Source organism: Spodoptera frugiperda, chromosome 12 (assembly GCF_023101765.2).
Source record: "Spodoptera frugiperda isolate SF20-4 chromosome 12, AGI-APGP_CSIRO_Sfru_2.0, whole genome shotgun sequence".
Classification (NCBI taxonomy): domain Eukaryota; kingdom Metazoa; phylum Arthropoda; class Insecta; order Lepidoptera; family Noctuidae; genus Spodoptera; species Spodoptera frugiperda.
Genome location: NC_064223.1, coordinates 1,601,401 through 1,618,586, shown reverse-complemented (window position 1 = coordinate 1,618,586; position 17,186 = coordinate 1,601,401). Strand labels below are relative to the sequence as shown.

Sequence of the window (17,186 nt, the reverse complement as noted above, 5' to 3'; positions counted from 1 at the left end):
TAGACAGTGCCGGCGTAAGTGCCACTAATAAGTAGTTTTTAATTTTTTTGTTTGTCGCCCTGGGCCATCGGCCCATGTCGCTAACGCCGGCACTGCTATTAGAGTCTAATAAGTTCGTAGATTGTAGGTTGTTATTGATCCTAGCAGGTTTACCGGGGCTCCGCCTCGAAAAGCAGGAGTACGAACAGGGTGGTTTTTAGTCAGTAAGAGTCTTGACACTGCCTCTCGCCTAGTCGCCTCGCCCAAGGCGGGAGAAGTCATAGGATGATTTACGCCCTTAAAAAAAGTTGTTATTGATAGACTTGTTAACCATTATTCTTTAATCGTCCCATCCGCGGCATCCAGAGTCCTAAAACATAGATAGGTAGTCTCTGCTTCTAATAAATATGTTGAGCATCATGTTCATGAACATCGATTACAATATAAACTGGTGAATATTTTTTTTGAAAGAGAGGATCAACCTTCTAACTCTGTAGGTAGTTTTATATAATGTAACTATTTGCGATCTGTTTGTAGATAAGTAATGCATGTATTTTAAAACAAATATTAATAACAGTAAAAACTGCATAGGAGTTACAGAATCAGATAGTCAGAAATAGTACGCACAGTACATAAAATAGCACTTTCCGAACGAAATTAGTCGTGGGGTGCGCGCGTCTGGAATGACTAACTGTCAAATCAAATCAAGTTGTCAGTTGAGTTTATTTCAAAATACACTAAAAATACTAAGATTTTCTAGATAAATATTGTATAAAATCGTGTGTAGTTAAAGTGGATCGTTTGGTGATACAGAGCTGGTGCTCAAAACTTACACAGACTGAACACAAAACACAATGGATATAAACGAAGGTGAATATTTGCTTTTCTAACCTATTTACTGGAAGTTTTAGCGGTACTACTGAAAAATCATTGTTTTTTCCTTCACTGATCGGTTATTGTCCTTACGATATTCGTGATCTATAAACTAATAATCTTAGGGAAGTGTGTATGTCTTGATATAATCTGTAAAACAGTACTTTTTTTAAATAGTCGAACTAGTTGTTTGAAGGTTAGAAAACAACTTCCTTGTAATAAATATAGTTCACTAGTAACCATAACTATAGATATTTTGTAAGGCAAAACTTCATGTGGGAAGATTTGGTAGTAGTAAGGAAAAGTATTTACTGGCATATGCTTAATCCTATACAAATATCTCTTCTAATATAATGTACACTATGTACAGGTACCACGGCCGATGATCTATGGACCCCTTACAAGGAGCTGGTGGCGGTGGTGGAGGGCTACCTTGCACACGAAGGCAAGGGCGCGCCCTATGCAGTCCACACATTTGAAACAGTACTGAGGCGGCACAAGCAAACATTCCTATCACTGTTCAAAAACCCTGTAAGTACTAAGTAGTTAATCTTAATCTAATACTTTCGATTTTGGTGAAATTAGAATTTCCTTCTTTGGTTTATTCATTTCATTACACATTTATTAGTATTTAAGATAAATAAAATATACCTATAACAAAATTGATATAACATAATATGTATACACAACTATTTTTTGCATCTCCTATTTAATTTATACTATATTAGAATACATCCTTATACATCCACGGTCTGGAGAAACACAACTAATGCTGATTTATTTATTATGTGATGTCATTTAAGGCAAAGAATGCCAGTAGTCGGGAGGAGATAAGGCGTGGGATCACAGAGGGGGTCACCCTCCCTAGCATTGGAAGGACACTCCTCTCCAAAGAACTGGTGGAAGAGGCTGTCATCATATCAGGTTCGTTGTGTTTGACATTTACTTAATATATGTTGCTATAGTTCTATTCCCCAAATTCTAATGGACCACCTATTGTAATTACTATCAGAATTAAATATATAAATTCTTCACACAATAGTAATGGCAGCACAGATACAGTATATTTGAAGTCTGGCCTTGCACAAGTATACAGTATACTTGCATAAGACGGATAGTTGAATAGATTACACATGTAAGTCAGTCCATGTTCACTTTTCTCCGGTCCAGCTGTTTTAGATGATTCCAGACTTTATGTTATTATTTGTAATATTCGTATATTGTTAAATTCTTAATTCATCAATGATTCTTGCAGATATGTACAATGTAAGTGAGTACCTCTCATTGGAACTGCTCCACACGGCGCAGCGCCAGTCGCCGCGGCACCCGGGGCTGCCGCGCGGGCTGGTGGCCGTGCTGCTCTACTACGACGGCCGGCGGGCACTGGTGCAGGCTCTCAAGGAACTAGTCATGGCTAGAGATGGTGTTTGCTGGTTAGTTTAAAATGGTGCCCTACAATATTATCTGAAGTTTTCCTCTATGTCACAGTTCAAACTCTTGTCTTGTTTCATTAGAGAATTGAAACTACTACATTATTCACTAGTGCAGCTTGAAGACTATACCAATTATGTTGTATGTTTGTATAATAACTAATGTGAGACATACAAAATTAACTAAAATCACAGTTTACTTACATAAATTAAAGAAGAAAAGTGTAAATCACTTTTCTCCTAGTTTATTTAGTATGTGTTAATTCGTAAGTTTCATAAAGAAAAACGCAAATTAAATGTGTGTGAGACACTTTGAGATTGCATGATGATACTGATATTTATTGATGCTGTGCCGTCAAGATTACAATAATACTTCGAATTGCGAATCGAAATTTCGACCAATGAGGCTATAATGTTAAACATCTTCCAGGTCAATCAATGCTCGCGAAGAGATAATCTCATATGTGTCCCGCTACGTGGAGCAGTTGATATCAGACGGGTTGCTAAGCAACGCTCTGGACTCTCTGCGCCGCTTCACGCTGGAAGTGGAGATGGAACTGCTGCAGAACAACCGCGCGCTGCCACCCGGCAGACACCACGCTACCCTCGTTAATACTATAGAGACTACTAGGTATGTGAAAAAACTATGAATGTTTATTTATTTTATAGTCTATAATATAAATATAAGTCTGGTTTTCCTTCCTGACGATATAGGTAACTCCAGAACGCACGAACCGATTTCCACGGTTTTGCATTCGTTGGATCACGGGCTCCATGAGGTTTTATAATATATTTTAGCAAAGAAAATTTAGAAAAAAATTTCATTGGTGGCGAAACGGAGTTCGCCTGGTTTGCTAGTTATTTATATATATCTATGTGTTTTGAATATCTCTGAAGTTTTTTGACTGTAAAATTACTGTTATATTTTGTTTTAGAAAACTGCTGGCCGGTGTTGTATTCGCGGCCTCAGCACAAAGGGGACTCAGTAGGGATATTATTTTGAGGATTATTGCAGAGGTATGTGTCTTACTGATTACATAAATACTTACCACTTATCTTACATCTAAATATAAGCTAATATTTTCACGTTCTTCAGCAAACAACGTCGCCGACGCAAGGTCCAACCGGTGCGCTCGACGAGATCTCTCTCGCCTTACAAATGGCTCTACTTTATGCACTGGATTTATCAGTATTACATAGGTAAGAACAGAAAGAATTTTACATAAAATTGATTATGTATTACTGTTTTATTTAAAATACATTTTTCTTTAGGCGTGAAGACGGCGAAGAGTTAGCCAAGAAGCTCCCTCTCATCCAAGACCCAGAGCTGATCTCTGTATTACTGGATGAACTGTCCGGTACACCAGCAGAACAGGGTCGAGGGGCCGGAGTCAGGGCTCTCTGTCAACTGTCCCTGGGGTTAGCGCTCGCGGCGTTGAAGAGGGCGCCACAGTCGTTATTGAGGCGCACCAACTCGCCACATCTTAAGTGTGAGCTACTGGATCAGGATGAAATGCTGGTCGATGCTGCTATTGATGGGAAGGTTGGTGTAATTTAATTTTGTCAGGTGAAAGGCAGATTTTTGTTTAGCAGTGGGAAAAATATAGGATCTAGGTGGACATTTTGGGTCTCTGTTAATTTTGTAACTATTTCTCTGTAACAGGTGTTCGAGTACCTGGACGAGGCGATTCTGTCGACGGACCTGGTGGCGAAGGAGGAGTACTACCAGCGCCGCATACACACGCTCATCACAGACTTCATCGTACTCATGCACTCCAAGCTCATGGAGATGAGGGTCAAGTAAGTTATGGAGTTATATAGAATTGTTAAGTGATACAAGGTTTTTGTGTATCACACTGAATTATTGAAAATTACTGTGAAGGCTAGGTATATATGTATATTTATAGTATCAGCAGATTTCAGTACATCGACAAATTGTCGATTGAAAAAGTTGTCACAATGTCGTTATTCAATGCTAGACTACCATTCCATTGAAAGAAACCGCCTTTTTAAGTCGTAATGAGTATGTTTGTGGTATTGAGTACGTGTGTACGTCGGCAGGGCGGACGAGGCGGCGCGCGCGGTGTCGATGTACGCGGCGGAGGGGCTGGCGGCGCCGGCGGGCGCGGGCGCGGGGCGCACGCGGCTGGACGCGCTGCTGCGCTGCGTGGAGCGGCTGTACGCGCGCGACCCGCTGCGCCTGCGCGCGCAGTACTGGGCGGCGTGCGGCGGCGGCGCGCGCGGCGCGGGCCGGGCCGCCACGCTGTACAAGTTCGTGCGCCTGTCGGGCGAGGTGCTGTGCGGCGCGCTGCTGGCGGGCTACCTGCGCGCGCTGGCCAGCCTGGCCGTGCCCAAGCACACCTGGGCGCTGCTCGCCAAGCGGGACGCGCTCTCCGCATACCATCTGCTCACCGCACTCGCCAGATACCACAGGTCAGACACCTTTTTGCCGCATTGTACGTATTCACATGTTAAATTATACAAAGTATCTTACAATGAGTATGTTCTTCAGCAACCTGCGCGCAGACCCGGCTCCATTCTCAGAACACGTCCATGCGTCGTCGCTGGGTGCGTCCGCCATTGTAACACCCGCAGCACGACCCGGCAAAATGCTCGTGCGTCAGGAAGAGGTCAGTACGACATGTTTTACTATATAGTTTATACATAATTATTATGTTCAATCAATAAAATTTATTTGGGGTCTCTGTTTCTTATAAAAGTAATTACTAAGTAAGACGTTTGGTATACTAGGTGGAGGCGTTGATAGCAGCTCTGAAGTTGATAGCGAGTGTTGCGCGCGAAGACCACGCCGCCTGCGCAGCCATCTGCGAGAACTTGCAGTGGGATGCTGTTAATGTCATGTTCGGTAAGTCATTTACTCACTTAAGTCATTCACTCACTCACTCACGTTATATACTCACTCGATTATCTCACTCACCACACCTCATTCATTCACTCACTCACTAACTAACTAACTAACTCATTCAATCACTTCACTCACCCACGTCACATTCTTTACAGGTCTGATCTGCTGTCATATACCACTGCAGCTGAAAGCCGAGCTGTGTCTGACACTAGCAGCGTTGGGTAGTACTCCGGCCACGGCTGGCAGGGTGTGGGCAGCTTTAGAGGCTGCCCATCTCGTCTCCACCACCAATGACAAGAGGGCGCTTAATGCTGAATTACATGAGGTAAAGAGAACTTGTACTACAGTAGATTTATTTACTTGATTTAACATCCTATGACGTATTGTAGTTACATTGTTCCTACATATATATACAATAGATAAATAGTGTATCAGAGAAATTGTAAAAAACTTCTTTTTAAAAGAACGATGGAGATTTTTGCTCGTTCTTCTCCATTCGAAGCTACACTTTGGAACGAGCGCCTATCTTCACTGACAGACAGACTGACGGACAATTCAATTTGACGTTTCAAAAGTGCCTTATTTAGGATTAATTGAAATAAATGCTTTGACTTTGACTTTGACTTATGTCCTCCAGATAGGGTAGAGTCCACAGAGGTTCTTTACACTGAAAAAAAAAAATTGAATTCAATCAATTTCTTCCTGTGTAGTCCTGAATCTCTTATCCAATGTCTTCTACTCTCGCCTATTAATTTTCAAATTGTCAATGAAACAAAATACATCTTAACACTGTGACCAGAAAACTGACTAGTTATACAATGCCGCAGGTGGAGTGTCGCATGGAAGAGTACCCGTTGTCCCGCGCGTTCCTGGTGCTGCTGGACTCCCTGTGCGCGGCGGCCCCCCTCCCCCGCGCGCTGGGGGCGGGGGCGCGGCCCCCCGGCCTCGACCCCTACGTCGAGCACGCACTCAACCGCCTGGCTCTGCCCGCGCCGCACAGGCCTTACGCCAAGCCCACTGAGAAGTGGCAGGTAATATATTCACTTGTTATTAAGTAAATTATCATGCGTCTGTTAAAAAAATAATAAACAACTAACAGCAAGACAAACAGCTCACCAGTTGATGAAAAAAAAAATTATGACTTGCAATTTTAAAAATCACAGAATGTTCGACATTTTTCACGACCGAAATAGCATTAAGATAATTCTTTGACATGAATTCTATAGAGTTTCTCTTAAACTTTTTGATCAATCTAAACTGTTCTAAAGATTGAGATTGGTGAAATAATAATCATAATTGAATACACTAATCCACTATGATTATACCCACAGATGCTCTCCCTCTGCTTCCGCCTATTCGCCCGTTGGCTGGAGTCGTACGAGCCGTCCCCGTCGGACTTCCCCCCCATGGGGCGCGAGGCGGACACGAACCCCCCGCCCGGGTTCCGTCTGCTGGTACAACTGCATACCAAGTCTGAGCTGCTGCGTCTACTGCTGACGTCACTCGAGGAGGCACACGACCTGCTGGACAAACATCCACATCCTGCTAGAGTGAGTAGTCGTTCATACAGGGGGTGTCTTGTGTAGTGAGTGGCTTTTAGAGGGATGGGGTAGGCATAAGTTCTTTGTCAGGAGGGATTAGGGTCTCTGTAATTTTTAATAGGAAACTTAATGTTGATAATATTTTTTTTCAGTTATTAACTGTTATCACTTTTCAATTAATGTCTACAACTAGATTAAAGCAGGAAATTAATGTTTATAGCACAATATAGCATTTTTTTAAATTTTGTATGTTTAGTGGAATTGAAGGTAAGTCGCTAGTAATAGTAGTTGACATCGCTGTATTACATATTATAGCATAGTATTTACCAAGCTGCGTGTCCCAGGAGTACGCGGAGCAGGCGCTGGTGAGCTGCCTGCAGCTGCTGGAGCGCGCGCTGGCCCTGGAGCGGCCGCTGCTCACTGCCGCGGCTGAGGCTGGCCGCGCCGTGCTGCTGGTACCGCTGTCTAAACTCATACTCGGTTAGTACACACTTCATATTGCCAGTTCATTTAATTTTTTTGTCAGCAACAAATAAGTCAGTTAAAGCATTTATTTTAAAACAAGCATTTAAATTACATACGGATCCTTTTATAACGTTAAAAATTTAATATTTCATTTGGCTGTCCGTCAGTAAAGGTACTTGTCCCAAAATGTAGATTTGTAGGGAGGGCAAGAAACTTGCATGTTATATAAATCAAATCTTATTGACTCAATTCTTATAAAAATTTAATTATCGCGTACTATATTTATTAAAACGTCTTTTTAGATTGAGCTTTGAGAATGACTGCTGAACTGTTATGTTTTAAAGAGTTTTGTAATTGGCACCAAGTGTTTAATATAATCCCCCCGCAGCCCCGGAGGGCATGGAGGGCAGCTGCCCGCTGGTGACGTGCTGCCGCGTGGCGTCGCGCGCCGGGCTGCAGCGCGCCGCCGCCGCGCGCGCCGTGGCGCTGCTCGTGCGCGCGCTGCGCCCGCCCGCCGCCGCGCGCCATCTGCTCGCCGCCGTCACGCAGCGACACGCACTCGCCGCAGAGATACGGTACGTCTATGTCACTAGGCTATGTTACCACATTCACTCTCATGTCATAATATGATCTTATATTTGAAAACTGGTAACAAAATAATATCATATAATCTATGTGCATGTGAACTTGTATGTTTGTAAACGCACCCACGACACAGGAGAAAATCCTAATGTGGGGCAATGTTTTTAAAAAAAAAAAAAAATACTAATATTATAAAGCTGAAGAGTTTGTTTGTTTGATTGTTTGTTTGTTTGAACGCGCTAATCTCCAGAACTACTGGTCCGATTTGAATAATTCTTTTTGTGTTGAATACTGCATTTATCGAGGAAGGCTATAGGCTATAAAACATCACGCTATGACCAATAGGAGCCAAACAGAGCAGGTGAAACCGCGCGGAAGTAGCTATTATTAATATAAAGCAATTTAATAAGAATAGTTTTAATGCCCTAATATCATTTACTGTGAAATATACAAATAAAAATTTTATTAATTTTGACAGATATGGCTTCGTGGAATGTTTGGAAGCAGAAGAATGGTCAGAACCAACTGTTCAGGCAGAGGGTGAGAGCGCAGAGGGAGAGGGTGCGGGAGGCACAGGCACGGAGTCCGTGAACTACGTGCGGCAGGCCAAGGAGGGCGTGCTCGTACTACTGCAGCACGTACTGCCCACTGCGCCGCCCAATTTCGCGCACTTCCTGCTCGGATACAATCTGTCAGATGATGTAAGAACATATTCTTTTCTATACTTTTCTTTTATCGCACTTATTTTTCTCTATCATTATTTTTCATGACTCGCTGCAGGATTATTCCATCTGAAAAAGTCTTTGCTTTCAACATACATATTTTTAATGGCATAGGAAATAAACGTGTCTATCATATCGGTCCATGAACACTAGTAATACCAGAGGAGTAACAAGTGCCTTGCTGCCTTTTTGAGCATAGGTGGTGATATTAGGTCTCCGGTCAACATAATGCTGACCTTCTATCATTCTACAGGTGAGCCGCAGTTCCCTGAACGAGGCGGGCGCGGCCGGGTACCCGCGCACGTGTCTACACTCCATACTCGACATACTGGAGCAACACATCGCATCGCATAACAGGTATTTTGATATTAGCAAACATACATAGCAATATACAGTTCTGATTTATGATGATCAATGAAACTTTATCGTAAAAATCCCTTATTTCTTTTTAAGCACCCTTTTGGCTCCTAACGTAAATGACTGAAAAAAATAAACACTATCTTTCTTATTCAGACAACAATGCAAAACCAACCTTAAACTACAGTATTTAATGTTCAATCTTCCATGTGCAGGGAAGCGAACAACCTGGTGGAGAGTTGTTACCGCCTGTTGTACTGGCTGTGCGCGCGCCCCAATACTTCGGCGCCCATCCTGAGGTTCCTGAGGACCAGGGACTACTTCCTCTCCAGACATGTCAAGGCCACTGTTGATCTCAAGGTAACATACTAAATGATCATAGTTATTTTGTCCAAAACTTGTGTTTAGGGTACGGCCGCACTGAAACGAAACTGCGGCGGTTTTAAATCGCTTAATTTTGTGAAACTAGAAAGACATATGAAATGTTACGCGGTCCCACCGCAGTCTAGCCGAGTTCAAAGTGAAATCACTCCTAATTTATAATTTTGTTGGTAAGAATGGATCGTATAACATTTTATTGAGTTGTAAACATTTGCAAATCTGTTAGGCTAAGGACTCACAAAGCGTTTTCAATACTCACGAGATCGCAGTTTTTACGCAGCTGCCGCGGCTGCGATTATTGCCCGCAAACTTGGCGGTTGATTATCGCAAAACCGTTAAACGTACAGTATAGTTCCAAACCGCCAATGGCACACACAAGAAACCGCGGCGTTAGTCCTTAGCCTTAGATTAGTAGAGCAGTACATGATACGTGTGTGTATAATGATATTATCCCTCCCCAGAGCGCGTCAGTGGTGTCGGTATCAGCGCGGTCGTGGGTGGTGCGGGCGGCGGCGTGCGAGGCGGGCGCCGCCGCGGCCGGCCGCCAGCACGCCGCGCTCGCCGCGCTGCTCACCGCGCTCACCCATACCGCGCATCATCCCACGCAGGTACGATACATTTACATATTCTTAAAGTAATTCCATCCATAGTGTTATATAAACACAAAACTGCGAACAAAAGCATACCCCATTTTGGTGTCTTAACAATTCTTAAGTTGCCAGCAGGGGTAGTTTGCCATCTTACCAGAACCAGACCCAAACATACGATTCAACAAAGAGTCATCAGACCATCACAGATAGGACCCAATAGGGTCGATTCTCGATTCAGGACTACTGGTCAAGCGCAATGACATACCGCGGTCTGTTACAAAAATTGGAATTTGAATGGAGCCGTTTCAAATCCCGTTTTCACCAACCCCTTTAAAGTTTACGAAACCCCTTAGGGGTTCGAATAAATAACACTTAACGACTTTTTGGTTTTCGTTAACCTATAAGTGACACTTTTAACAGTACGAGTAAGGGGTTAGTATAAGTGCTCATCACACCAAGTTACTCTTACTTATGAGATGATTTAGTGGTGGTCAATAGTGAGGCGGCGGCGTGCGAGGCGGGCGCCGCGGCGGCCGGCCGCCAGCACGCCGCGCTCGCCGCGCTGCTCACCGCGCTCACCCATACCGCGCATCATCCCACGCAGGTAACGTAGCTTTACTTAATATTCTTAAACTAATTTCATTGCTGTGTCACATAACTGGGTCCAAAAGCATACCCGATTTTGGTGTCTTAAAAATTCTTAAGTTGCCAGCAAGGGTAGTTTGCCATCCAACCAGGATCAGATCAAAGGCTATATATATAGCTCAAAGGACCATCAAACCATCACAGATAGACTCACTAAGGCGGATTATCGACCCAGGGTTACTGGTCAAGCGCAATGACATACCACGACACGACCCGTTTCAAAGTTGAAACAGGGTAGACAATAAGCCCGTTTTCACCTCTCTTAAATTTTACAAAACGCCTTAGGTTCGGATAAGTGACACTTAACGACGATTTGGTTTTCATTAACCTATATGCGACACTTAACAGCATGGATAAGGGTTTACTATAAGTGCTCATTGCACCAAGTTACTCTTACTTATGAGATGATTTTGTGGCGATCGGTAGTGAAAGGAATCGTTAAATGATTTTCCGCAATAAATAGTCTTTCAATTTAAGATCATGTTTATGTTTGTTAGGAATGGGAATGGTGCCTACTTCGGCGGACACTGGAAGAGTTGCCGGTGAGCGTGGAACCAGTAGCGGAGCCTCGCTGGGAGCTGTTCCAGGCACACCAGCTACGGCAAGCTATAGCGTCCTGCGATCTACCTACTGGTAATGTATTGACAACTTTATTTCTTAAACGTTAAGGTCTATTTTTGTTTGTCATTTATTTATAGGCTGTTTCTTCTTCTCTGTTTACTTAGAAAACTAATTAGATGTGTATGGTACAGGTTTAGGAGGTAAACGTATCAGCGTGTCGCGGGTACACGCGCTGCTGACTCGGGAGTTGGCTGCGTTACACGCCACAGCGCCGCAAAGGAACCTCGTCGCAACTGAGATACAGAAAGTAAGTCATCTCCATTAAATATCATCCTCATATAAACCTTTTGCAAATATAGTTCTGTATTATCTAACATTCATATGGTCTCAGGTGCTGGACTACGTGACAGAAGTGAACAGACAGCGCAATCTAGCGGCGACGCTGACGCACTACTACGACTCGTGGCGCCAACTCACTGAGATCTTATTCTGCGTGGCTCCGCACGACATACTCCCGCTGGAGTCCCGCAAGAACCTACTCCTCAACATTCTACAGGACTTGCTTAACAAGATCCCACCAGCAGAAGTACTCCCACAGCTCGGCAACCTGGCCTCCGGGACCGTCCTCCTCCTTCTAGTCAACCTCCGACACTGTTACCTCCTACAGAAAAGAGAGTCCAACCAGAAATCGTCAGAATTCGAAATGAGTTTCTTTGGACCTTCCAATCAGATCATGCAGACGAACTCTCTAACTCTAAAATTCATTCTGCACAAGATTCTATCCTGGATCCTCGTGTCTGGAGGGTCTACACAGAAGATGAGGGTCAATCTCTACGGAGCGTTGTTGAACTACCTGAACATTGTCAACTTGAAGACGAGTCCCGCTGACCCTGAGGAAGAGAACATGCCGACCACGTACGTCAGTAGGCTGGACAGTTCTAAAGCTCGGCCCAGCAGGGAAGAGTCCGCCTTGAAGTCGATGGTGATAGATGTGATCAGTGACTTTGGTGAGAACCTGTGTTCCATAGTGTGCGGGGACTGCATCGGGGCGGGGCACGACGTCTGCCGCATGGTGGCGCTGGCGTGCCTCGACACGCTCATCGAGATCAACCCCAGGACCGACTGGGTCAACACACTCACCAACCAGGGGTACCTGAGGAGCTTGATCGATAGTTTGTTGCAAGACGATGAAGGGCTCAAGGAGGTGAGTGCTTGTTTTGTTAGTTTCTAAGATATTGCCTTTTTGTTTCAATAGCGGGTCAACTAAAAACCATTTTTTTGTACTTAATTGAAATCGCCCATCGCACTTGACCCAAAAAAATATCAAATTTTTTCACCTAAAATCATTATGCGAAAGTTGAAATACAGTTCTAGCATGTGTTTTATACTTTCGTGTTGTCTACATAAACAAATCAAATATTAATTCTAGAATTGGAAGTTGAAACGGGATATTTACCATGTTTTTCTATTTCTATGAGTTCCGATATTCTAGTGTTTGTGACCATGTCAGTTATATCAAATATTAATTTGACTCACTTGTAACCAGACTCTAGAACCGAACCCGAAGTCGCTCCGCGTGCTGTACGTGTACGAGTCGAAGATGGGCTTGCTGCTGAAGCTGGCGGGGTCGCGCGCGGGCGCCGAGACTCTGCTGGCGCAGGGGGCGCTGGCCGCGCTCGGGGGACTCAGCGCACTCGCCGCGCACCCCGACATACACACCGGGTACGCGTCGCACAAGGATACCGAGTTCGTGCCCAGTGTTGCTAACAGGTGAATATCGAGATAATATTTAGTTAGAAATGAAATTGTGTAATTTTTTCTCTATGTCAATTAAAGCATTTTTTTCATAATTTTGCCGGGAAAAAAGCTACTACTCTAGTAGCTAGCCTACTCTAATTCAACGAACGAAAAAACTTCGCAGATTGCATACTACAATTCTATTTATTGCGAACTTTCGTGAACAAAAATTAACGAATGAAATGAAGATAAATAAATAGGTTTTGATATGAAATTAAAAATAAAACGTTATTTCAAGTAATTATATTAGTAAATCAATAAAACCTACGGCCGAAGATTAAACGAAATTTCGGATTCGAGAACCGGAGTAGGCCCTTGGTTTTAATCGATTGAAAAATCGAAACAGTTTACTTTCTTTGAGGTGATATCTCAATTAAGCTTTACTACAAAGTGTATGTTCTTGCAGGTTCCGTCAGATCCTGGTGCCGGCGCTGTCGCTGTGCGACGCGCTGCTGACGACGCTGGGCCCGCACAACCACAGCTGCGTGCTGCACGTCACGCACGCGCTGCTCAGCCACGTCGAGTGCATCGACGCCGTGCTCAGGTATTACTACTATGAATGAATATCTTTACACACACATTCCTTTTTTATGTGTTCTTCAATTGATTTTGGACTTTATTACAAAGCAGTTTGAGTTGAAAATCTTTTAAACAGCAATAGATATGATATTAGCGTTCGCATAGCGTGCTAGTCTATACAGGATGTTTTATTTTACTTTATTTTTTATTTAGGGCGGCACACCCGAACTCTCCAGTAGAACTACTAATAGAAGTGGAAGCGATAACGTCAGTGATAGGGCGGGCGTCGAACCGCGAGGTGTTCGGCGGCGCGGTGTCTGTGGAGCCGACGGCGCTGCAAGCCAGCGCGGCGGCCGCGCAGCGCGTGCGCTGGCTCATGCTGGCGCTGCTGGCGCGCTTCCACCGCCCCGCCGCCGACCTGCCCGACCAGAACAACTCCAACCTACTCTACTATAAGGTCAGATACGTCGCATGTCACTACTCATTTCATATTCATATTGGTTTCCACTAATGACTTCTAGATTACTCAGTTGGAAGTGACTTTCATACAGCAACTAAACTAATCATTTGCATTGACATCCCCTTTGAAATTGCTAGCAAGACGGGAATTTCGACAAAAAGTTCGGTTTGCATGAATACTTATTTCTTGTATTTTTGTTAAATAGCTGAGGTATTTTAGGTAAGTGGGATTATTGGAGATGCGTTATAAATACAATTAAATAATGCAATGCAGTTGTTTTTATGTCACCGGGTTTCTGTTAAGATCAGCATAAGTTAAATCGGTTTGGTAACCATTATAAATTGTTTGTATGTACAGATCGTATGCAACCTGCTCACATACGCTCGCAACATAATGTGTGACTCGACGGGTCGCTGCGTGAGCCTGGCGGCCGGGGAGGGCGCCCCGGGGGCGGAGGCCGGGGCTGCGGCCCGACTACTGGCGCTACTACAGCATCTTGTACGGGCACACACACACCACGACAAACTACTCGCCACCACCAGGCATCAGCTGCACAACCTGCCTACTATGAGTCTCGACGGTAATTATACCTTGTATACTTATACATATACTTACATCATTTTGGCAGAGACTAAAAGGTACCTAGTATAATACGTAAAGGGTAAAAGGAAAGGAATTAAAGGAAATCTACATATATAAATAAAGTGGGTAAATGACAACGGGTACGGAGTAAGTGTTAAGGGTTTTTTTTAAGAGGGGAAAATCGTCCAATGACTTCTCCAGCCTTGGGCGAGGCGAGAGGGAGTGTCAGACTCTTACTGAATAAAAACCACCCCGTTCCTACTCCTGCTTTTCGAGCCGCAGCCCCGGTAAACTCGCTTGGTAGTTCGCTGCTCCGGAAAGATGTATGGGTAAAAGGGGTAAGTTACGGAGTGAAGTTATACTATAGAAGTACACTCCTCATCAGACATGCGCAAGCTGGTGCCGGAGGAGTCGTCGTCCCTGTCCCCGGTGGAGTGCCGCGGCCGCGCCGTGTCGGTGCTGGCGGCGCGCGTGCGCACGCGCCGCGCCGAGCTGGCCGCCTGCGCACACGCACTCGACTGCGCGCTGCATCTGCTCTGGGCGCACACCAGGGTGCTGCTGCGGGCCGGACTGCCTACTGATGATAATGACAACTGTACGTATGATGCTCACCAATACTTACTACTTTGATTATGAAGTGACTCGTATCGTATTTTTGGACTTGTAAAACATGACTAAATTTTTATTTGAACTTTTGAATGATTTGAGCTGTTAAATGGCACTTGTACTAAAGTAGAATTTTGATACATTTAAGTGTTTTTTCTTTTATATATATTGTCTATTCGTAATAAGACAATTCCAAAAGATAGGATTTTTTATATGCTTTTGAGACATTAGTTAAGGATGTTCACAAAAAGTATGTAGATATTGACCGTGGTATATATTACAGCGCTACTGAACACGTCAGGCGCGTGGCGCGGCAGCGGGGACGACCTGCCGGAGCTACGCAAGGAACTCATCGCCGTGTTCAACGACAGGTTCACTGAACAACTGCTAGATACTGCCAAGGTAAGCAGTTATGTTATAGGTGATGAGATTGATAATGATGATAAAATTATGATGGTGGTGATGACATTGAGTGATGCTGGTGATGATAAGCATGGTGGTGAAGAAACTGATGATTGTGATGAGATTATATCTCTCATCTCAATTATTATCTCTCATCTCAATATCATAATTATTAGTACTGATAATTATGATATTGAGATGAGAGATGAGATTTAAGTTTTTAAACTGCCATGGTCACTAACACTAGAATTGGAACTTAAAACGGGATATTTACCATGTTAACATGTTAACATAGTTTATTTACCATGTTAACTTGGTAAATATCCCGTTTTAAGTTCCAATTCTAGAGATGAGATTGGTGATGGCGATGGTTTGACTGCATGGTTGGTGCGGTGGCAGGGCAACCGGCTGCCGCGTAACATGCAGCGTGGTTTGTGGGATCAACAAATCGATGTTTCGGGTCTGGTTGTCATGTGTATGTGAAACTGTATGTTTGTAAATGCACCCACAAAACAGAAGAATATCCTAGAAAAAGAAAGAAAAACAGCTGGTGATGATGATGATATTGGTGGTGGCGATGAGACTGGTGATTTTATAAGAGTGATATAGATAAATATGGTGGCGATGATAATGTATCCTCTTGTCCCCAGAACCAGCCCCAAGTGCAGCGCAGTTTCCTGGAGATCCTGGTGAAGGACATCAAGACGATGGTGCAGTTCTCCCCGCTCTGATCCAATCATGTTACTACTAATTGTTTATACGTTAACTAAACTATGATGTCTCCTACGATAATACATTTAATTTTGTAATTAAACGTGGTTTTGTTATTTTGCCTTCGTGTGTCAGCCCTTGTTGTTCTTCAGGAAGTTTAAAATCAGATCGTAAAAGAATTTGTACATTATTATATGCGCTCTTTTCAAGGGGTTCAGGCAAGTTTACAATAAAATAACACGATTTTTGTATTAGTCACAGATAGTTCACACATACGAATTATTACCTCCATACGAACTTCCACCCCTATTTTACTTGTCACTTTTCATCTCTTCAAATATCTCTACTTGAAAATTCAAGATGTTCGTTTGCGACACCGACGTGTGATTACTTTCGCTAACAATGGATCTAATCGATCCGTGTGGTGATTAAATACTTATACTTGCAATGGTAGTAATTTTTAATTTAATTTACGCCAGACATTGGTGTAGTTGGGTCCTCTATATTACACCGTGATGCCGTGATTTGCATAGTTTAATAAACGTGGTAGGACAACGGTTAAAGATCATCCATACTCGGGCCGACCTATGTCAGGCACACAGGATATGGACGAAAACGTTGAGAAAAATGTTCTGACATTGATAACATGAGCGCTGATAATTAATAAATACATTTCAATATATCAAACAGGTACCTGTCTGTTGATATCTATACTATACTAATATTATAAAGCTGAAGAGTTTGTTTGTTTGTTTGTTTGTTTGTTTGAACGCGCTAATCTCCGGAACTACTGGTCCGATTTGAATAATTCTTTTTGTGTTGAAAGAAATAAAACATCACGCTATAACTATTAGGAGCGAAGAAATAAAGGAAAATGTGGACAAAACGGGGGAAATTATTAATTCTTGAGGGCTTCCGTTGCGTGCGCTGCGAAAATGGTTCAAGATACGAAAATTATATGTATGAAAGAATTATTCCTCTTAAAATGATATAAAAAAAAGTCCGCGACAGTATATGTCTATCTTTTAGGATTAACTTACTAGAATCGTTTTTATGGTAATCAAACTGGGTCGAAATTAATGCATTATTTGTTAAGAGTTGTATTAACGAAAAAATA

General features: G+C 43.2%; 1 protein-coding gene across 1 annotated transcript; it reads left to right on the top strand.

The window, feature by feature from the left end:
- Nucleotides 1–651: 651 nt before the first annotated feature.
- On the top strand, nucleotides 652–16,172 carry LOC118262744 (nuclear pore complex protein Nup205). The gene is made up of 31 exons (XM_035574329.2): nucleotides 652–849; nucleotides 1,223–1,383; nucleotides 1,656–1,776; nucleotides 2,108–2,285; nucleotides 2,713–2,913; nucleotides 3,218–3,299; nucleotides 3,379–3,482; nucleotides 3,555–3,825; nucleotides 3,946–4,082; nucleotides 4,344–4,715; nucleotides 4,795–4,912; nucleotides 5,034–5,148; nucleotides 5,304–5,473; nucleotides 5,976–6,179; nucleotides 6,480–6,698; nucleotides 7,034–7,169; nucleotides 7,543–7,729; nucleotides 8,215–8,437; nucleotides 8,712–8,815; nucleotides 9,031–9,175; nucleotides 9,658–9,804; nucleotides 10,929–11,064; nucleotides 11,184–11,299; nucleotides 11,384–12,196; nucleotides 12,539–12,762; nucleotides 13,196–13,333; nucleotides 13,522–13,765; nucleotides 14,126–14,348; nucleotides 14,736–14,945; nucleotides 15,240–15,358; nucleotides 16,009–16,172. Exons 1-31 carry the CDS (start codon nucleotides 834–836, stop codon nucleotides 16,087–16,089), a joined length of 5,715 nt encoding a protein of 1,904 aa, XP_035430222.2. The 5' UTR covers nucleotides 652–833; the 3' UTR covers nucleotides 16,090–16,172.
- The last annotated feature ends 1,014 nt before the right edge of the window (nucleotides 16,173–17,186 follow it).

What these genes read in the sequence shown, in the direction of transcription:
- LOC118262744 (XM_035574329.2), top strand. An exon ending in TATCACTGTTCAAAAACCCT is followed by an intron (nt 1,384 to 1,655) that starts GTAAGTACTAAG and finishes ATGTCATTTAAG; the next exon opens with GCAAAGAATGCCAGTAGTCG. An exon ending in GCCTACTATGAGTCTCGACG is followed by an intron (nt 14,349 to 14,735) that starts GTAATTATACCT and finishes ACTCCTCATCAG; the next exon opens with ACATGCGCAAGCTGGTGCCG.